Source organism: Gymnogyps californianus, chromosome 20 (assembly GCF_018139145.2).
Source record: "Gymnogyps californianus isolate 813 chromosome 20, ASM1813914v2, whole genome shotgun sequence".
Classification (NCBI taxonomy): domain Eukaryota; kingdom Metazoa; phylum Chordata; class Aves; order Accipitriformes; family Cathartidae; genus Gymnogyps; species Gymnogyps californianus.
In genome coordinates, this window is record NC_059490.1 from 13,048,414 (window position 1) to 13,071,481 (window position 23,068).

The following is a 23,068-nucleotide window of genomic DNA, read 5'->3' on the forward strand; positions in this document are numbered from 1 at the left end:
TTTTAAATGCACCTTACATAAAGCAATGCCAACTTTTATTTTGGACACTTTAAAACCATCTCTGTAAGCCAGGCCAGGTTTAAATTAACGACACAGGTTGAACCATGTGGGCTAGTTTTATACCTAATTACATGTATCCAAGAGTTTGCACTGGTTTGAGCATATGCTTAGATTAAACACTTCATTGGAAATGTCACACAAAGGGAGAGGTGATGAAAGGCATCCATCCAATTACTGTACTTTCAAGGAGGAGGACTTCCCTTCTGTGGGAAGCTACATGCAAGCATAATTTTAAAAAGTAGGTGATGTCTCTGCTGAGATGATTTTGAAAATCTTGCACAGAATGAATTGATCTAGCCTTTAAAAGTAGGATCAAGTTGCCACTAAACCACCTTAGTACTGAATTTTAGATACAGTGCAGAAACATTAGAAAAGCCAGGAAACATTCCATCTGTGTAAAACATATACTATGTCGACTTAATATATTGTTCTCTTTATCACTCATGCTAAACACATTTACTGTCATATATACACACACACTGCATTTTTTTTGAACTAAAAATACTAAAAAATCCAGCAGGGGGCATACATTATGTAATTTAATTTCAATTTAATCATACAATCTAATAGTCAAGGTTATTCATATAGCTCAGACTTCTTCTCTTAATGCACAAAGCTGTAGGTTTTTCTAAAATTATGTCATAGCACCATCTCCCTCATCTTACACGCAAACCACCAGCAGTTAAAATCAGCTTACAGTCTTCCACTCCCCTGCAATCAGTTTGCTGGCAAGTACCAGGTATCTTTACCATCACCTCTCTGAAGTGGGAAAACTTTAGAAAATCTATACAAATAGCTTCTGGGTAGCTGTGAAAACAAGCTAAATTATAGAAAGGATGTAAACTCCCACTGGTGAACTGGCAATAATTTTACTGTCTAAAACTTCCTTTATACAGTTATTTGCTACTAGGCCTAAATTGGCCAAGCACTTACCTGTGTCTTTAGCATTCGCATCACACAGGAAAACCATCCATGACCTGGAACTGTGAAGGAATGTGATGTACAAATTGCCCCTCTTATTGTAGCTACGATGGAACTTGGCTCTGCTAGTCAATGAAAAGTATTCTGCTGTAAGAATGTAAGTATGTGTATCGCATATGCCAGTTGTGGACAGATTTCTCATCATGCTTAGTCTAATCAGTTCTCCAAAACACAAGTACAGTGTGTTTATCCTTACAGTGCATTTGGTGGAGCAACAGGTGCACACTTACTCCTCAGAATTATGGTCATTCAAGACGAAGTAAAAAACTGAAGACAATGGCAGTCATATGACAAATACAAACAGCCCACCCAACCTCTGTCCACTTGCATTAAAGCTGTGAGATTAGCAACACCAAGGATCCTGCTAGTTTGACCAAGTATCTTTCAGGTACTTTTATTAAGATGCGTATTTAAAAGTCTTTCAGACTGTTTCCATAGTGTCATTGCAACAGCCTAGCTACGCTTCAAACAGAACTTGATGATCCAGACCTTCAGCAGTTAACTTATACTTTACCTTTGTGCCTGGTGTTTAGGTTTTTTTTTTCCTGAGACTGCTAATAAAGTGGTTGCTTCATTCATCATTTCTTAAGTAAACCACTAGATAGGGAGGCTGAACTAAAATACTATTCCAAATGCCACTGAACTTCTGTACTTTTTTAAACTGAAATTCAGAGCACACAGCATCATGACTAGAACAAAAATCTTCTAAGCAGAAGCTCTGGGTTCTTTTCACTGATTTTACTTTGTTATCTGTCACTTCATTCTAAAGAGAAGCAGTAAATCTGAAGAGCGTTTGACATATTTTATTATAAATGGTCATCAATACAGAACCAAAGTCATCTTTATAAATATCTACAAAAAGCACAAATGCAGGTTAAAAAACATTCTCTAGCATGAGCAGAGGGCTCGTGGCTTTCAGTTTTCACTTTCTATGAGCCTGTTCTTAGGGAAGAAATAATTTTAAAAGGCTTTTTTTTTAAAGTATGCTTTTTTAGTGGATTTTTTTTAACATTCACTGTGAAAACAAAGCTCTGCTGATTTATCAAAGAGAAAACCAGAAAGGGTGACACATGACCTTTTTGTCCAGTAAATCTGGAATAATCTCTAATCCCACTGTATTGTGGTTTTAATGCTAATTTAACTGAAAACAGAAACTAGTCCAAGGCATTTCAAAACTTCCACATCTTTCATACTTTTTTGGTATATTGCCTCTCCACCTCAGAGTCAGCATGAGGACTGAGCAAATCGTAAAGACTTAATTCCTGTCCACACTGGAGAGTTGCTCTTCCCCAGAGTCCAGGTCAAAGCGCACTACAGTCTTGCTTCTATTACAACTGTTCAGAGGATTTTGTACCTTGCTAGCTCCCTCCTTTCCTGTAATCCTAAATCATGCAAACACACAATCGCATCCGCAGAACAGACCCAGCTGTTGCTATTCTTCATGATCAAGAAATTAATCCAGGACTGCCAGTAGAGGCTTTAGCAAGCCTCTAAGCAAATCACTTCAGATTTGACCATTACAGACAAACGCGGTTGTGTAACATGGTAGTTATCTGTCGCCCCAGTCAGCAGGTAAGAGGCTATGTTCTCTTTCTGCTTTAAGAGAACAGAACAAAACCTGTTTGATGTCTGTGCGCGCGTGCATGTACGCTGGAGTTGGGGGCTGGGTTGGAGGAGAGGCAATATTGCCCTAGTGATTGAGTACTCTAGGTTATTATTTGCTAAATGGAATTTTCCTTGTCCATCTGCTATTTCTTTTGTGCTATGCTCAACAGAGAAGTGGAACTGAAGGTGCTACCTTCTGGAGTTTTACCTGCATTTTAAGAGGGAACACCTTCATAGCAGAGTTACCTGTCACTGCATAAAACTGTGTCCCCAGCCTAACAGAGACAGGAGCAGCAAATTAGCTTCCTGTGATCTTTAAACACAAGAATATTAAAAATCCAACCTACTACTAGCACCAAAATGACAGCATTTGCCTTTCCCTACGTTTTTTTGTCTTTTTCAAACATTTTTCTGTATTACTGACATGCTGATGTGATCAACACTTTGGGGCGCTGCTCTGCAACACTTCAGTCAGCCAGCCACGCAGTTGAATGTAAGCTAAGGGACAGTAAAAAGCAAGAAATAACACTGCCTTCCATTTGCAAAATGTCACTCTTCCCATTAGCATACTGTACTTGACCCTTCTTGCTGGAGAGGTGTCGATGGTTTTACTCAAAGCGTCGTAGATGATTGTACAGAGACTGGACATAGGTGAAGACACACATGGGATCTGGCTTGTGACCCATCACCATCATGTCATCCACTTCTATCAGACGATCGCAGTGAGCCATTTTCCTGTAGTAATAATAAAACAGATACAGCGAATCAAGAGTTAAATCTAAGGCCTGGAACTACTTCCAAGATTCATTTGCTGCTCTGATTTGAGCATCACTGAGGCATTTAAGAAATCCTGAGGTTCATCTGCGACATTTCATTTCACAATGAAATGGTCAGACTCAGGTTGGAGATTGTTATTTTTGTCACCATGGAATATTCCTGTTCTTTCCCTCTCTTCCTCTATACTGGGATCTGATCCAAAGCCCTGTAGTTTTTTTTTTTTTTCCCCACTGACTGCCATTCACATCCCTGGTATCTGTAGCATGTAGCCCAATCTCACATTCCTCTGCCCAAGTCTCAGTAAGCAGGGTCATGCGAGTTTGCAAATCATGAGTTTTTCTGGTTATTATATAGGAAGCTCCAAAAGAATGGGAAAACATGAGAAGAGATGAGATGTGCCACTGAAGACCCACATGACTGTGGACTGTTTGTTCTCCACCACCCCCGTATCTTCAAGGTGTGAATGACTTGGACAACAATCTCAGATGATCAGGTTGGAGAGCAGAAGCCTGCTGAGATCTGGACCAGCAGAAAGGAACAGATCTGCTGAGGCCTAAGATGAAAAAATCACAAGGGCAGGAAGCAATCTGATCAGCAGAGCTCATACTGGGGTGAACAGTAATAACTGAGAGAAGAGCCTTTTCTAGCACTAGAAGAGAATAGTTAGTTAAAAGGCAATCACATCTATGAAGTAGTCATTTCTGTAGATACCTCTTACCTAATGTTTCTTACCGTTGTGTGCATGCTGTCTTCTGTTCTCCCCTATACTTACTGTTATACATAAACTGAGATAGAAAAACACTGCAACTTTCCTTTGAGAGTTGTAGATAGTTTTACTTTAGAGATCAACCAACTAAAGGTGTCATAGAATCTCCTTCAACTGACAAGCAACAAAATTTTTTATATATACATATATATGTGTGTGTATAAAAACCTTGTAATTCCCAAATGAATTCCTTTGCTAGGGGCTGTAATAAGAAGCTGCAGGAAACTTTAGCCATGTATTCCCACATCCTGTTAGTATTCAGAAAGCGTGTACCAAACCCAGCTGCATACCACATGGAGTGTTCTTACTGTTACACAAGTCAAACAAAACACCAAGTAAGAATCATATTGATACTGGGTCAAAAAAGTCACCATTTCTAGCTGACAAGTTCACACATAATTACTTTAACAAATAAGTTATCATTTAATTGCCTGGTATACTGCATCAAAAAGGATCTGGACAGTGTGACTGAGGGTATTAGCTCTGTCTGTTTTACAAAAATGCAGTTACCAGGTTGAGATATTGAGAAGCTCTCAGCCTTGACCTAACTCTACTTACAACCTTCATTCTTGTTCAACCAAAGCAACGTACAGACAGGTGAACCCTTCCACAAAACCCAATTCCAAAAGTTAATCTACTTGCTCCCTGCTGTTCAGGGGTCACGGTTTTTCCAGAGAGGCTGGATGGATGTATTAACATGCCTCAAATTCAAATCAGGTATCAAGCAGGCTAAGAAACTACAAGTTGTATGTACAGTTCCTATGGACTGTCAGTAAACATTGGATGCCTTGTGCTCTATGAACTCAAATTTCTTTTTTATGATTGATATTGGCAAATTCATTAAGAATCATTTATTACTTCAAGAACAAAATAATAAAAAAAAACCACTCAGAACACAAACACAGAGAGAAGTAGGGTTTTTTCCTCTTCTGTCCAAGCATAACTCAGGAGGCTGATTTCTCAAGTTTAGTCTGTGAGTGCTAAGGCTGGTGAGAATCACAGAGGTGAGAAAGCAGAATTCAAGTACTGCCTGAAGAATATGCAAGACCTGAACATAGGACTCCAGTGAATTATCCTGTGCCTGGTAAAACCACCTCTGATTTTAGACTGCTGAGTCTCCTGTTCTTACGCATTCTCTATGCAGAGCTTTATTATCCTTTTTGGCATGACACATGTAAGCTAGTGATATAGGATCTACAAGAAGAATGATTAAACTCTTCACTGCTGCCCAGCCACATTAGACTTGAACTGGAAGCACTTCACAGAGATCTAATGTGATACTCACTCAGCGATGGTGAAGGCCAGCTCAAAGTTCTGCTTGCGATTAGCTGGGTCAAGCTTATTATAATCAAAAGCTTCAGGAAAGAAAGAATGCACAAGAGCACAGAATGCCATCCCATCATTCCAGCTTGAGGAGAAGTTCTGGAGATCAATGTGCTGTCATGATGAAAAAAACATGCATGTTAATGCAGCACAGTGGAACAGGGAAGAGGAGTTGCTTTTGCTCACTGCAGTTTTCTGTCCTTCTCTCCCACTAACCAAAGCAACAGAGCACAGGCTTTATGTTTTTCTTCCCCTCTTTGTATATCCATTACATTACTTGTATTCTGAGAAAAAATGGCACGCTCAGCAATGAAAGCCTTTTGCCTGAAATGCCCAGATGCAAAGCAGACACACAGTCAAGGTCCCTGATCCAAAGCCTACTGAAAATACTGGGAAGAATCTTGTCAACGTCAGTGAGCTCTGGAGCCAGCCCAATGCACCAGCTCAGTATCTGCGGAAACTAAGGACACTGCTTATCCCTCTGAAGTATTTATAACTGAAGAACAGTTCATTTTGTGGCTGTGAATAACACTACATAAAGACTATGCTTGCTTGCTTTGCTTTTCAGTAAGGCCCAAGTCAATGCCTGTTTACACACAGATAGGTAGAAATACAGGAAGAAATATAGGAAGAATTATGCCTACTGCAAAACCTGATTCTTAAAACAAATGCTTATTGTTACTTTCAACTGCCACAGTGAAGAGAAACATATTGGGGCTCTTGTCTCATGCTGCTTTCCCATCATATAAAATTCAAGCCCCACCTTTTCCGGTAAGCAACTAACAGTAATTTTCACTAGTTCTGCTTACATATACTGTAATTTAGAGTCCAGCAATAATAATGCACATTTTACAATAACATTGAAAAATACATTACACAAAAAAAAACCTAGGAAAAAAAGTTCTTTCTCCTGGAAATTGCTTTGGCAATTGCAGTTCAAGGCCAGGTAAAAGAACTAAAATCTCAACTGCCGAATTCTTTTAGCTACACTGATGTTACCTCATAGAAATTAGCTCACTAACACCGTTTAATTCAACCTCACCCATTTACTACAAATTCACTTGTCTAATATCAGTAGAGAGTACTTTGGTCTGCTGTGTAGCAAAAGGGCCATAGTCTCCACGTACTGGCAAAATGTTATTCAGATCTTGCCATATACAATGAGAATGCAAAAATCACAGCCTGCAACTAAGAAAAAATGTGTGAGTGTATACTGAAGTCTATATCCATAAGCACAATAACGTAGGCTTTCAGACAAACACTAATGCATGCTTTGACAGCCATACAGAATCTCACTCATGCAATCACTGACTGTCTTGAAGTGCTGCCCATGCAAACCATGGTTTGCATTACTCGCACAAAACTTGATGACCTTGAGGAAGTTAACTCATTGTCTAGCATGTTTTACATTCACTTTTTGAGTATGCTTTTTCGGGAAATTCTCCTGAAAAAGAGAAAGCTGAAAGTGCTAGCATGTCTTCACCTTGTATCCTATGGTTTTTGAGCGACACCAGTCTAACAGAATTTGTTTAATGCTGCTAGCGCTGGCAACCCCAAAACTCTGCGACCTCTTCAGCTTAGCTCTGGATTCTCCTTTTCCTCTGGAAAATTAACAGAGACCAGATTAAATTACATTCTAGAAAAACTTAAACCTACTTGTCAGCAATATCTATGCAACCTTGCCCAGGTCAGCCCCTGTCCCGGTGATATTTAAGAAACACGTTGCTGAAACTTCAACTTGTTTGTCCTGCAAGAAAAACTCATTTTCATGTCACTAAAGCCAGGATTCCAAGCCCTCTTCTCTTTAAATCATATCCCCATCACGGTGCATAAAGAACAGTCCATGCTTTTGATCCTTAATGAATGGCAACAGAAAGTCACTATATTCCCAGTCTCTTATAATGACAGAGAAGGCAGCTTTCACAGCACTCTGTCCTCATAAAAGGCACCTGCTTCTTCAGCTGAACAACTCCAAAGCCAGAGGAATCTGTAGCTATGAATTTCCAGGGCTCAGTCCGTCACGTCAGCAAAGCTATACGTGACCTCATATTGTCCCTTAGCTCACGATCCTACATTGAGAGAGTCCTCCCTCCCAGTTGTCCTCTGCTGGTAATAATTGACAAATTAGTTTCCCATTAACAAACCCATTCTGGAGACAGGGGGTGTGACGTACTTTCCACCGTCGTGTTCAAATTTCTCGAAAAGTGCTTTCCTGGCCTGCGTTCCTATAGTCCGTGGGAGCGTCTGAGACCGCACCAGTTCTCGCCTTCTTTCAACTTGGCGATGTACAGTAGGAGAGGAGTGGGAGCTGGGGGTCACATCACAGTAACTGTCAGTGGCACTCGAGAAACATAACATGAAAAGTATGTGGATAAACAAATAAGTAACTCTCTGCAGTGCCAGGAGTCAGCATAAAGGTCGAACTGTTGCCTACTCTAAACCCCCCAAAACAGCCGTTTCAAGAGGACCTGAATGAGTCAAAAGCAATTTAAGTAAAAATCAAAGTTTTATTGACAGACAACAGCACTTAAGTATAGAAGAATCTAAGGTAATTTTACAAATGAGACGTAGCTGGACAAGTCACATGCTTTGTAGCACTGAGTAGAACAACAATTAAACACCTCTAAGAAAAAAGAAAAAAAGAAAAGAAAAGGAAAAAACTTGTGGCCACACAAGAGCCCTAAATCCCTTTAATTTCCAACTTTGGGGTTCCTGGAGGGCAAGTCACATTTTAAAAATGGAACTTGAAGAGTAATTCAGGAAGTACTTTTGAAATTTTTACTTATAGTACACAGAATCCTGAGCTCATGTCAGTGTTGCTTCACTGACCACAAGCTGGTAATTTGATGGAAAAATATAGGATTATATTCTAATTTGTGTTTATTTGAGACACAAACCACTTCATCAGCATTAATGAAGTAAGCCACACATTGCATTTGGAAATGTTCCCCATGACAGAGATGGGGAAACTGAGGCAAAGAGCGATGACATCAGTGTCACACATTAATTTCTGGTACAGATAGAGGTCAGATCTGACAGCAAGTTCTCTAGGGTGCTCAGTGTATCATGACTCAAATATTGAAGTGCTGATGTTGGAACTAACTCAGAATAAATGTAATGCCAAACTTGGGATAATTTTCAAGGCAGATGCAAGCCCAATTTAAGAGATTTAAATTGGCTGCCCTCCCATTTTTCTTGATGGATATTTTGCATGCTGAGGATGCCTGGATATGCCAGTAGTAATTGTGATACCATGTAATCCTATACGAAGCAACTGCGACTCCGAGTTAATCAAGAATGTGTAGTAAGTCCTCAGTCCTTAGTCCTCAGCAAGGCATTTATCTACAAACTAAACTCTAGGCTAGCCAAACTAAGGATATTTGACAGCAGTCATATGTTGGTTTCCAAAAGTAAGTCCGAAGTACAAATTTCAACGCAGCTGAGTATTTTTAAAAGTGTTTTCGAAGGGCCTGACAAGTTGCTCCTCCTAACAAAAATCCACCGCTGCCACTGAGAGTTTTACTGACTAACACTGTAACAATGCAGAAATCCACAATTAGGTCTGCTTTAAACTGCTCTACAAAAGATTTTTATCCCTTCCCATCTCTGTTCCACTTAGCCCTCAGGAAAGCTCACAACCTTTAACGGGCCTAAAATACAGCACCTGAGACACAGCTGTTCTCCAAGCCAGCAGAACAGCTGTCCCTTGAGACTATACTGACCACAATGGCCTAACAAAATGTCACGAAAAACGCATACCTTTCACCAGTTTTGGTTCCACTACTCGTCCCATGGCTCACAGTTGAGACAGACTTAGTGACAGAAGTGGTACTCTCTGTATAAAAGCAGGAAAAACAAGATGCATCAGGGCAGAAACGTCTTTTATCTCCTTTCCTCAAATGTTTTCAAACCATTTCCTGATAGACAGCCACACATTGACTTTTACTCACCACAGTGAAAAGCTGCAGGCCTCTGTCTAACTTCCAGTACTAGCTAACAAGCTGGGGAGGGATTTTCCCCAGGGGTTCAATCCCTCTGCAAAATTGTTGCACTGCAGCGAGGATAGAGTAAACGTACCAGAAAGGGCTGTGAGAGATGCCTTTGATAAAACTGCATTGGGAACCTTGGATCATTTCAGGGCCTTGTGCAAACCTCAGAGGAGGGCACACTGCCATGGGCATTTCAGTGAAAGGAAGAAATGGTGCTACAGCTCAGCTTGCAACAGTCATTCTGGCAGACATAAGGAGTCCTGGGAACTCTGCCATGATTGAGAGCGTAATTTAAATTACCTAGTTTCCACCAGGAAACATTTTAGTTTGTAAAGTACAACAGACTCCAAAGGCTGCAAAGGTGGCTTAAAACCAACTTCCTCCCCCCACCCCTGAGGTTCTACCTTTGTGCTTTGCGTCTTGGAGCCCAGCTCTGGACTCCAGCTATGCTCTGTAAATGCAGAACAACGGAGTGGCTTGCCCAGTTTTAACACACTAAAGCCAAAACTTGTTGCATAAGCCAGTAGCTCATTTATTGAGGGCTCCTTCTATACGCAAAGAAGAAAGACTGGCATCTTAGAAGCAATCCAACCTGATCACACTCTGAAAATGCTGCATTCTCCCCACTGCTTATAGAAGGGATCCAGATAACTAGATTTCTCATGTAAAACACCCTGGTAAATGCCAGCATACAGATGTGACAAATTTGGGACCACAAACAATTGCCAGATATTTGTGCAAATCTCAGAGGTTTTAAGCTGAGAAGGAGTGTGATCCCTATTCTGGATGAGCTACATCTTTGCTAAACTGACACTTGAGACCACTGTGAAATGCCAGTACATTGTGTAGACAGTAACAGCTTAGGGACATCAATCAGAAGTACTTTTGGATAGAGCTCAACTCATCTATTTTGCCTGAAATTGAAAATCCTTAAGGCATTTTGTCCTTTGTCACATTCATATACGAAGACTACTTACTGCTATTCTGCTCAAAGGAATTTGCTTCAACATCCATAGGGTGGGCCCACCACTTCCGAACTGCCATTACCTTGTGTTCAGTCACAGTCTTCACTTGGTCAGCTGAAATCTTCACTGCTCAAACCGTCTGTTCTGCCACACTGCGCTGGTTTTGGCTGGAGTAGAGTTAATTTTCTTCATAGGAGCTAGTATGGGCTATGTTTTGGATTTGTGCTGGAAACAGTGTTGATAATTCAGGGATGTTTTCATTATTGCTGAGCAGCGCTTACACAGAGTCAAGGCCTTTTCTGCTGCTCACCCCACCCCACCAGCGAGCAGGCTGGGGGTGCACAAAAAGTTGGGAGGAGACATGGCTGGGACAGCTGACCCCAAATGACCAAAGGGATATTCCAGACCATATGATGTCATGCTCAGCATATAAAGCTGGGGGAAGAAGGAGGAAGCGGGGGGATGTTTGGAGTGATGGCGTTTGTCTTCTCAAGTAACCGCTACGCGTGATGGAGCCCAGCTTTCCTGGAGATGGCTGAACACCTGCCTGCCGATGATAAGCGGGGAACGAATTCCTTGTTTTGCTTTGCTTGTGCGCGCTGCTTTTGCTTTACCTATTGAACTGTCTTTGTCTCAACCCGCGAGTTTTCTCACTTTTACTTTTCTGATTCTCTCCCCCATCCCACTGAGGGGGAGCGAGCGAGCGAGCGGCTGGGTGGTGCTTAGTTGCTGGCTGAGGCTAAACCACAACACACGCTTTTCTGGCACCTATTGTTTCCACTGCAGAGATTGCCTAACAGTACACATGTACACCACTGTGCAGATAAGCATAAGTACCCCTTGCTTTGAAGTGAGAATCTGATACTGCGGAACAAGTTTCCATGATACCAGGGATCAGGATACAGGGACTGCATGCAGTCTTGTTAGCAATTTTAATATTATCATGTACCTACTAATCGGAACTACATGCTCAGATCTGAATCCCCCAGACATGGAGCATGGAATTCCTCTCAATTTGTGTTGCATAAGGACACGCTGATAGGAACACTCACCTCCACTGGCAGATGAAACCATTGTTCTCATCGTACTTGAATTCCAGGCCTTCACTGAAACAGCAGAAAAAAAGACAAAGGAAGGCTTTGCTACATTCTTAGCTTTAATAATCTGCAAATAATCCCTATCTCTCGCTGGCAATTCCATCTGGTCTCTCTCTGTAATTTCTGACCCATATATATAGTCTGACCTGTAAGCGTCACTATCACTAAATGTATATGAAATACAGCTCAAAGATTAATGACTTCAATATGAATGAAATGAGATTTCCTTTTTTTAAACTCAAGTTAGACATAAATAAGATTCTACAATCACTCTGACTTGTGTATATGTGTCAGTCTGCTGTCAGTCATTCCTCCCTCCAAATGACTGTTGAACCCATTAGCCAACTATCTGCCTAACTTCTCAAGGGGCCTCAGGTCTCAAAGCACTAAGAACTCCTGCAAATTTATTTAAAATAGCTGGCCACATTGAAGAGATACTTATTCAGTAACTGTGCTAGAAGACAGGCTGCACTATGAACTCAACTACATTAGGCAGCAAAAATTCCCAGCAGATGTGACATTATAGCCTAAAGCTCCACCTAGGACTCAGGAGATTTAGTCTATTCTAAATCAGAGTGTCCCACCATGGGATATGTAGCCATAGAAGTGAGGTTTCATAATTACCACTAGGTCACAGGACAATCCCCGTACTACCCGTTTCTTGAAGTAAAGAAATGGGACACAGCTTCAGCAAACAAATTATTTTTGTCTCTTTTACCTGACTGGTTGGAAGTTTTCATTGCCATCGCATTTTTGCTCTTGCTCTGTCCCAGCAGGCCAGCAGACGCATTAGTTGTTCCTGTTGAACAGATGGTCTCTCCTGAAAACTTCTCTGATATCCTGGTTACTGCAGTAACGGGAAGGTGGGGCATCTGTAAGGTGACTGCAGGGGCATGGGCTTCAGGGGAAGAGTCTGACATGTGAAAAGAGGTCAGTTCATGGGAGACTTTTGCCTGACCTAGTGAATAAAAAGAAAAGGAGAGAGGAAGTAAATTTATCTGCAGATTCGTACCAAAGTCACAAACCAATTTCCATGCAACAACTTTATTTTACAAGTCATGGGAATTATTCCGCCTAGTTCTCCCTGTGGAACATTATACCATTTACAGCACGCTGCAGAAACAACCCTGATGTAAGTGATCCTTGCAGCGATCATACCTGTCCTACATGAATGTCAGCAAGAACAACTTCTTCAGATCATTAATCCACTAGCATCTGCATTTGGTAAGCTCCTCCTCTTCCTTTGTGCAGCACAGACCCCCAATCTCCTGCTGTGGGTTAGGAGTCAGCATTCTTGTTCTTTTCATGGTTTTATGAAACGCTGTGTGCCTCAGTTTTCTCTAAAATAGAGATACTAAGTCCTTCCTCCACTGAAGGATGATGGAAGCAGACAGGTAATTTGCAAAATGTTTTGGGATGCAAGGCTACAATGGCACCCAGAACAGCAGGCCTTATTATCACTAGTGCCCCAAGATAATGTGACAGTAGTAGTCTCTAATTTATGAAACACCATAGTGCATGCTTAACAATAAAGTTAAAGTTCAAAAGTTAAACTCCTATTAGGAAATAAAGTTAAACGGTATCAGTGCCAGAGTACAATATCCATGCTGAAACCATACCAGATTCTAATGCTTCCAGCATGTGAGAGCTGCTCTGTGACTGCCAGGATCAGGCATTTTATAAGTAGTGCTACTTCATTTCATGCCCTGTCCCTACCTGATGAAGACTGATGCCCATTTTCAATGATGGAAGAACTAAAAACTCTTCTAAACTCAGGTTTGCGGTGGTCATCCAGGTCTACACTCTGTCAGAACAGACAACAGACACGACAACTAAATTTCAAACAGCAGCAAAAGTTAGAAGAATATCCAGAAACATCTGCCAAGAACAGGTCTTCCTTGTGCTAGTGACCACAGTACAAGAAGGGACCAATCATCTAACCCCAAGAGCCAAACCTGTGAACTGAGCACTGGCAATGCAGGACTGGTATCAACCTTCAAATACTTGTCCTCAAAGACCCCATGCACCTAGTAGGGGTCTTCCACTTTTGTTAGATAAAGGTATCACCATCCACTGTGAAGGTGATAAACAGAAGACGCTGCACAATAGTGGAGAGATTGGTTGAGATTGCATAAGACGCTTAATGCTCTGCAGTTTTTTTCTGTTTGCTGCAGAAAAAATGACATTCTGGTAACGTATTGTAAAAGCATTACATAAAGTAAGTATGATCCTAGAACTTTACAGCTGCATTATAATCTGCAGCTTCTGCAAGGTTAGTTTTTTCAGGGAAAAGCACCAATTTTTCCCATAATGTTTGCCAATATAGTTCCAGAAAAATCAGCCAAAAATTTTTTTGGTGATTTTTTTTTTGGTTGGTGTGTGTGTGTGGGCATGCAAAAAATCATGAGGAACTGTGATTTTTGGGTGCAGGAACTAAAGAAAGAAGAAATTGCTTCACAGACACACAATTACTTCAATTAAAAAAATGTAGCTTCCAAGAAGCAGCATATACAAGCAGTAGAGTGAAATTCCCCAACACAAAGTCCATGAAAAAGTTTTAATTGATTCTAGACAGATATCTAACTACCAGATTGGCCAAAAATTTTATGAATAAAGAAAAAAAATCTGTAATGTGCCGTTATAAACATAATCCAAAATTCTTATAAACTCAATCCAAACAAGTTTTGTTTTGTTTTTTTTACAGACACAACAGATAGAAAGACTGAAGAAGATTTTATACTGCAGGTAAGTATAAAACCAACAGAACACAACAGAAAAGGAAAGAGGCAGCGTGTATACATGTAATAACTTAATTTGTCTCTGCTTTTCGTACACAGGAAATACAGAGCAAACAGTAGTTTGATTTTACTTATTTATTCCATAGCTTCATCACAAATTATTAGAATAATTTATTTATAGGGTAGAAAAATATATCTCATAAACTACAGAAACCATATGATCAATTCAAGATAAATCAACAAAAATAGTTTCTTGGAACCTGTCTGCTGTTTACCATGCATCTGTTTACACTCATCCAAACTTAAGACCACTAGACAACAACGTTAATGCACCTTGGAGATTTTTTAAAAGCGTTTAATCTTGTTAGATGCTGCAGAGTGCACAGACTGTTTTAATATTCATCACTTGAGATACTAGAACTTTCATTACCTCAAGCATAAATCCCAGTCAACTCCTGGTAACTATGGTCTGAGATCTTGCTACGAATTTGTTAACTAATATTAGATTACAGTAAGGTAGCCTAAACACAATTTTGTCATAGAGTATACAGTTGTGGGCTTAGATTCTGATCCTCCTAGATATTTAAGTGTCAACCTCCAACTGATTTCAATGGAACACAGGTGTACATAGCAGAATTTGAGCTACACGCCTACGCTACTGAAGTCGAGGAAAATCCTTCTCTTGACTTTAAGGTTGGGCCCTACATTCTCCGATCACAACTGGTATCCAGGCTTTTCAAGACTACAACGTAACTTGAAGAAACCATTAAAGTGTGGTAAAACCCCGTTAACCTGACTTCAAAATGAGGACCTATTGCCTTGTAAGCAAGTGTCTTACAAAGATATATTACAATAAAACACAGAAAGGAATGGCGGCGAGACACTGAGATACTGTGAGCTGTCTTTAAGGCTCAGCTTAGATGGTGTATTTTATTATATTGGGTTGTACACTATTTTTTAACCTGGGGTCAGATTCTCATGTCAATTTTTTCTACACTAGGTGAGTGTCCTGGTTTCAGCTGGGATAGAGTTAATTCTCCTCCTAGTAGCTGGTACAGTGTGTTCTGGATTTAGTGTGAGAATACTGTTGATAACACCCTGATGTTTTAGTTGTTGCTAAGTAGCACTTATCCTAAGTTAAGGATTTTTCACTTTCCCATGCTCTGCCAGCAAGCAGGTGTGCAAGAAGCTGGGAGGAAGCATGGCCAGGAGAGCTGACCCGAACTAGCCAAAGGGATATTCCATACCATGGAACATCATGCTCAGTATATAAACGGCAGGGGAGTTGGCCAGGAGGGGCAGATCGCTGCTCGGGCATCGGTCAGCGGGTGGTGAGCAACTGCATTGTGCATCATTTGTCTTTTCTTGGGTCTAATTTTTCTTTTTTTGTTATATTCCTTTTCATTACAATTATTATTATCATTACTATATTTTTTACTATTATTATATTTTATTTTAGTTATTAAACTGTTCTTATCTCAACCCACGAATTTTACTTTTTTTTCCTCCGATCCTCCTCCCCATCCCACCGGGAGGGGGGAGGAATGAGGGAGCGGCTGCGTGGTGCTTAGTTGCTGGCTGGGGTTAAGCCATGACAGTGAGGAAAAGAGATAAGATCACCTGGATATGATTTTCAAATAAAACAATACAAAGTTCAGAAGAGGACTGGAGACTTCTTGAAAATGTGGAAGACGTATTCTCAGAAAAGAAGACTTTTAAAGGTTTCTCAGCCAGGAGCTTTCATTTAATTCTCATGCCTAGTTCCTAAATCAATGACCTTCCTGGGATTATATATGCACTTACATGCTCTGCTAGATAAAAGCGCATAGGTTACATGACGAGCCAAGACATTCCTTAGTCTGTTTACCACTAAAATGCATGACAGAGGCTGCTTTAAAAAAAAAAAAAACAAACCAAACCAAAAAACAACCACCACCACTCAACCAACCAACCAACCATGCACAACACCATGTTTTAGCACAATGTTGCTTCTAGCCCTGTTAACAAGACTGACAGATTTCCACTGATGCTGAACGAAGGCTTCAGGTGCACCTATGGTAGCTGGGAGTTAGAATGTCCATTCACAACTAGGTTAGCCTGCCTTAAGACATACTGCAAGTTCTACAAATCAAATCCATAATGAAGTTCAGTATATCAAACCGAACAAGGAGAACTTTTCCTTCATTTTAATTTTCCTCTAATTTAAAAAGAAAGGAAAATAAACTAGATTGGGGAAGTTGGAACATTCACTTCTCACTCTTTCCCAGCATCTAAAACTTTCTTACAAGCAAAAGCACTACAATTCAGCTATCTAGGCTCCACTGATTTTTGTGCGATCTCTCCCATTTAGAGGCTTCATTACAGACAGGTTTTCAGAAGAGCTCACATCCAACAAAGCTGCGCTCTTTAGATAGTTACTCATCTTAGGCCCAAAAGGAGTGATGAGTTCTGCAAAGCTAGTCTGCAAACTTTTTTCACAACACAGCACGAGAAGAACAACTTCTATAAAATAACATCTCTGAAAATCAAAAATATTTTTCATTTTTATACCATCTGCTATCGCCACACAGAATGCTTCCATACGCACGCACAGTCTGACTTACTGCCACTAAACTGGATCTGTGTCATTGTGTCCAGATCTTTTAATTTGTGAAAATAAAATTATTTCGAAACTTTTATATTTGTCAAGAAGAAGGTACTATGCATGAGTAAATTCAGTTATCACTAGCTGCCAGGATTAACGTGAGAAAAGTACACCAAATGTTAATTATACAAACCACGCAGAATCAGGGGTTCAGAACTTTTATTGCTGTATTTAGTGTAATTGAGATCCTAGTCAACAATTATTGCCCATATCCAGAACTGAAATGTAAAGCACAACTAATGCAGCTCCCTAGAATGTACCCGTGGCATACAGTTAGAACTGTTTAGCCATTCATGTCAGCCATTATCACCTGAATGTGTCAAATGCCTGCGTAGACTGTAAACATGAATCTACTTTATAAGCTGGGGGGGGTGGGGGCGAGCAAAACAGTCAAATGAGGTGGTCATTGCAAAGATCACGTAGCATCCTACCCACTGAACTGGCTTCCTCGTGCAGTGACAGGTGTTGCATTAATTTATTTTATGCAAACCTGATTACCACATTTTGGCTAACAGTGCTGGGGAAGAAACTGATACCAGGCTGGAGGACAGCTAAGGCCCATGTGCTGATAAAACACTAGGAGGATCTGGGATCAGATTCTACCGTGCATTTAGTAGTGTCAGGCTGAAGCACTTTAAAACCCACTTTGTTTGGAGATGCCAAGCTTCTGACAAACCCATGTGTGTAACAATACTTCCTCTGTCAATGCTGGCTACACAGATTGTAAATACTAGGGGCACAGGTACTTATATCTGTGCTTAATAATGAGAAGTACTCATTTGTACAACTCATGTAACAACAACATGATGAGGAACTGGTGAAGTTGAAGAAAAGAAAGTTAACACTAATGTTTTGCATGTCTTACTCAGGATTGCTCTTAGAACTAATCTCTCTGTAGCTCAGAAGTCTCCATGTAATGCAGGGTGATAATACTTTCCATAGTTGTAGGGCTGCTGGAATTCCTCCTTCACTGCAAAGAAGTTAGACCTTGGAGATTCATAACTGGAAGCTGCTATAAAATAGGCAAATATCGTAACCCAGTAGTGAAAATGCCACGCATTCAGAAAAAGCAAGCACCAGATCATGAGATTAGAAAGAAAAGAAATACAATTTTTATTTCCTCTCTGAGCCTCTCAGGTGCACGTGTTATGTCTTCAAGCTTTTGCCTGCAACAAGGTCAAACTGTAGAAGAATGACAGACAAATGAGATTCCTCTCTCAAATGAGAGATCTCAGTAGTCATCCAAAGCCTTTCATAAAAGCACCAATTATCAAAACGGTCATGATAAAAATCACTGGATCTAGAAATGCTGTTTATCTGTGAGAGGTAGCTCCCTCTCTTGTTACACATGCCGGATAAAACTGATGCTTCATTTTGGTGAAGAGCAAAGCCACCACTGACTTCTGCAAGGCAAGATTTGACACTCTTTTCCTTGCATATAGAGATCATTGATACATCAGAAATGGAGAATGATGAAGTGTGTGGGGAAATGCAAACAAGGCTCCTAGATGCCAGCAAAACTGCACATTTACCCCTTAATTCTTCTACTAGAAAGCCACTGTTGGTCAGGTAACACAAGTATTCTCTATCCGTAACTGACCCTGCAGCTTGCTTGAACACCATGAGCATATAAGGAAAGCTTTTGCACATGGAGTAATCACTGAAGAAAAACAGTAGAAGCACTCTTCACAGAACCTTTTTTGAAGCAAGGCTGGATAAAAATGGACAGCATGGAACAATTCTACCTTGGCAGCTTCAGCAGGTACCCACAGCTATGTCACAGTGAATTAAAACAAAAAAAACCCCAAACAACAACAACAACAATCTCGATAAGGATCAAGGCAACGTTGGAATGCCACCATTCCAAAAGGACACTTGCAGGAAGTGTAAGAGAATAATATAAGGAAACGGAACTACCGGACTTCCTTTACCAAATATAGGAGTTGAGATGGTTTAGAATCATAGTATGTAATGCCAGGTGACTGCTGGATCACTTAGTCTCCCTGCCTGTACACCCCAGGTCATTATGTCTCATGCAGTTACTCCCAGGCTAACTGTTGGGTGCCATCAGGTCACCACAGAGAGATACCAATGGGTCATATTTATTTAGATCTTCCCAGGTTGTCATAGCCAGCTATTCGTCTCTCTGCTGCTTTGACCACTGCAGGCAGGTTCTCTGCAGCAGTCTGTCCAACAGTCTGTCTGCATTGTACTGAAACTCTTCTGACAGTATGAAAACAGAACACCCTTACAGCATTTTTAGTCCTCCCTGTTCACAAAGGCATCATGCTCAACCACAAACACTACGGAAAGATCGTTAGTGATAAAGCTCCTGCCAAAATGTAAGATCTGATCAACAAGAAGGTTAAAACTCTTCCTTTCTAACAATCACAGGCAGGTAGGAAAGAGACCTCAGTGACTGCAACGGATGACAAACAGCAACAAACTGCTCAGTGAGGGATAAATCCTCAGTAGTGCAGCTATGGCTCCAAGATCCTGCTTTAAAATTATTTCTTCAAACGTATCCTATTTTCCACCTTTGCGAAAGCAGCTCTCAGATTCTGGCCTGGTTAGAGAGCCAAATTTAAGTTTGGCATCAAAATACCAGAAAGACTCACCTCCAAATCACAGTGGCTAATGGCCGTGTAAATTCCACCCAAATCAGCACTTAAGACTGTTGTATACCACCAGATTTCAAGGACAGCATAGCAGAGATTGCCTGAAGATTAGAATTAAAAGGAGATTTGTGTCCTTACTTCTGAACTATGCTTGCAACTCCTTGGCTTCACTTTTTTCAATCAGATTTCCTCGAAAAATAATCTAGCAATATTAGAAAATAATGGCTCAGACACTGAAGATGTTCTGACTCTCCAGTATCCAATCTACAATCTGCAAAAGATAGTCTTAACTCTTACCTCAAGTATTTTGCTAGAAATGTTGAAGGCAGCAGAACCCAGCCTTTTGTTGGCATAAATGCTGCATTGACCACACAGTAAAAAGGAACTCAACGAATAAATCTTTTCAGGAGCAAAAGAACACATCTTGATTTGCTACTATTTCCAGGTCAGTATTATTTACTCCTCGTATCTCACACTTATAGAAGTATTTACTAAGGCTAAAAGTGTCACCAATTTTATCACAGGTACTTGTTTATCTGAAAACATACACAGTGTCATTTATGGTACTCTTGTTTCAAGTGCTTTGGTCATATAACCAGAAATTGCAAGCAACTGAGGGAACATTTTCTTCATTACAGAGAACATGGGTGACGAGGACAGCAACCAAGGCTTGCTCTTTAGCCATCTGAGCATAGCCACATCAGACCCTTACCCACAAAATCATGTTTTCACTGCGTGCATTTGGTGTGTGTAGCTCTAGTTGCATCTCCCATGGTTCTCAGTACTGAAATTCCTTCTCGGTCAGCTATGCTAACTCGGGAAGTTGTCCAGCCTTCCGGGGAAAATTGTTGGGAGGGCACTGAAGAACTATCAGTACTTAAGTGATCTTCCCTGAACCCTCAAAGCAAAGTGGGAAGGTTCCCATTCAAACAAAAGCTCATTCTGTGCTTTAACGCAGACTGATACCTAAAGGTGGATACTGCCATAACCTCGATGCAAGACTTTTCACAGAGCATGAAGTACACACTACAATGTAGGCAGTGGTGATGGAGCAGGTGAGATGGTGTGAGGGACTACACCCCCTTGTCCCTTCCATGTCACTCAGCTCACTTCTGTTCCTTGCAGTACAAACAAGTATGGATGGCTCCATAGAACAAAAAGGAATGGATCTGACAGTTGTTGCTGCTTACCTTTGTCATGTGGGGGAAAAGGCAGCAGCTGCCACGACTATGTTGGAACAATGCATCAAGCAGCAGCTTTACCTTTTCACTTGCCCAGCTGTGGGAAGCCCTATGCCCCCATTCTTGAGTCAGTAGGAAAAGGGCTGGAATGCAATACAGACTCTCTGCTCATTCCCACCAATTTAACTTTGAATGAATTTCATTTCCAAGCTTTTATTTTCCATCCCCAAAGCCTGGAGAGACCACAGATCAGCTTTTCATGCTCCAAGTCTTAAAGACCCCTTAAGACATGGCTTAATCAAGATTACACGAAATAGGCTGTCATCTGTGAAAGCCAAGTCTCTAGCATTGCACAGTTTTATGTGACTGACTCACGGTGTACTGTCTGGCTGCCACCTCCTGGTATCAAGGATTGTACAGGAGCTCTCAACTCTTTCCATAGAGCCAGACACATAGAAAAAGTATTACACAAAATGTCTCAGTGCCAGATGAGCTTCCCACTAACTGGGGTTTCCATGCACAGAGTTACAAGGCTCCACTACGCTGCAGAAAGAGTTTTATCACTGGGAGGAATGTATGTGCTTGTGCTAGTTTAAGTCATGGAGACCATGATAGCTTGTGTGAGGCCCACCTCTCACGGATGAGCTGCAGCAGTGCGGGGCAGTGGTTGTGCAGCAAGACTGTCTCACTGCAAGATGCTAAGTCACTATCTTAGGAAAACATGTTACTGCCTGCTATATACTGAGCTGTTCTCCTTTGTGAGCTTGCCAACTGGCAAACAGCATTGCTGGCACACAGATCCCCTTGAATTGAGTCCAGAAAGGATACACAGATATTCACATACATATGTATACTGATAGCTGAGACTGCCTCTGCTTTTCTTCTTACTTCTAACCACACTGAACTGACACGTTGCTACCACTCTAACCAAGATCCCAGTTTGCCCAAGCAGTGCTGTAATCAGGAACATCTCCAGGTGGTATCGGGGCCAAGGCCATTTCTCAGAGCACCTCCCAAAAGCCCACTGACCCTGCACTGCAAAAGAGGAGCCCCGTGTCCCTAAACGCTCCCCCACGCCAGCGCTGAGCCTGACAACACCCGTGAAGCATCCCCTCGTGCACCCTCTCGGCCCTCCCTCCCGCCGCCTCCCTGGCTGCAGCCAGCACTTACCTGGCTCCGGCCAGTGACCGCTAGCTTGGCGTGGCTGGAGAACCTGCCGCCGGCCGGACCCTGCCCCGGAGAGCAGGGCCCCGCGGCCGGGGGGCTCTCCGCCGCCTCGTCCGCCCACTCCTGCGGCAGCCCCGCCGACCGGCCGAGGGCCTCCACCTGCCGAGACAGGCGCTCCAGCTGCGCCCGCAGGCGCCGGTTCTCCTGCTGCAGCTCAGAGACGGTGTGTGCCAGGGGGCTGGCGAGGCGCAGCACCTCCTCCACCTGCCGGCCTACCCCCTGCTTGAACACCTGGATGTCCACATGGATCTCCCGGACGGCGCCCCGCAGCGTGTCCTCGTAGCGCCCCAGGGCCTCGCAGACGGTCTGCGCCTCCCGGCCGCTCAGATCCTCGATCTCGCTGGCCATGGCGTCCGCGGACCGCAGGCTGCGCGGCGCGGCCAGGGAGGCGGGGGGGGGGGGGCGGCTGGGGAGCCGCTAGCGGCAGACGCCCGGCGGCCTCCGCTCCCGCCGCCGCCTCTCCTCCCCTCGGAGGGCGCCCTCTGCCTCCCGGCGGCCCTAAGCCCGGCCCCCGCGCTGGCCGGCCCGCCTTGCCGCCGGGCCGCGGCCCGCTCTCATGGTGCGAAGGAAGAGCCCCGCAGAGCCGGCGCCGCGCCCGGCGGGGGGCGCCGCGCAGCAGCGGGGCACGGAGGGAACGCGCGCGGGAGCAGGGCAGCTGCGCAGGCCGCCCTGCTCAGCTTGTGGCCCCTCAGCGGGGGAGAGGTAATTTCAGGAGCTGGGGTGGAGGAGGGAGGGAGAAGGGGCGGGGGCGCTGGCTTGTTCACAGCTGCCCCGGGCTGTGGAGGCCTGAGAGGGCCGGGCGTGGTGGGCTGCGGGCGGGGCCGCGGGAGCGAGACGGCCTGAAGCGGGCCGCGGCGCCGGTGTGGGGAAGGGAGGGGAGGGGAGGGGAAGGGAGGGGAGGGGAGGGGAGGGGAGGGGAGGGGAGGGGGCGGGCGATGGGGGTGGCGGAGGAACAGGAGAGGAGGGGTAAGTATCTGGTCTTTCCCGGGTTGCTTGGATGATGGTGCCAAAATAAGCATAGCTTATCTCTTCCGGGGGGACCACTGAGGCAAAGGGAGAGAATCGTCCCTGGGAGAAGAGAGACAGAAATGCACACG

The 23,068-nt window shown here is 42.8% G+C and overlaps 1 protein-coding gene across 1 annotated transcript; it reads right to left on the reverse strand.

Moving 5' to 3' along the window:
- Positions 1-1,829: 1,829 nt before the first annotated feature.
- SMTNL2 (smoothelin like 2) lies at positions 1,830-22,517 on the reverse strand. Its single transcript, XM_050908698.1, has 9 exons — positions 21,915-22,517; positions 13,280-13,367; positions 12,287-12,521; positions 11,519-11,553; positions 9,272-9,347; positions 7,686-7,853; positions 6,996-7,113; positions 5,475-5,626; positions 1,830-3,381 (listed from the first exon to the last, which is right to left on the reverse strand). The coding sequence occupies exons 1-9, from the start codon at positions 22,317-22,319 to the stop codon at positions 3,255-3,257; spliced, it is 1,404 nt and encodes a 467-aa protein (XP_050764655.1). The 5' UTR covers positions 22,320-22,517; the 3' UTR covers positions 1,830-3,254.
- Between the last annotated feature and the right edge of the window lie 551 nt (positions 22,518-23,068).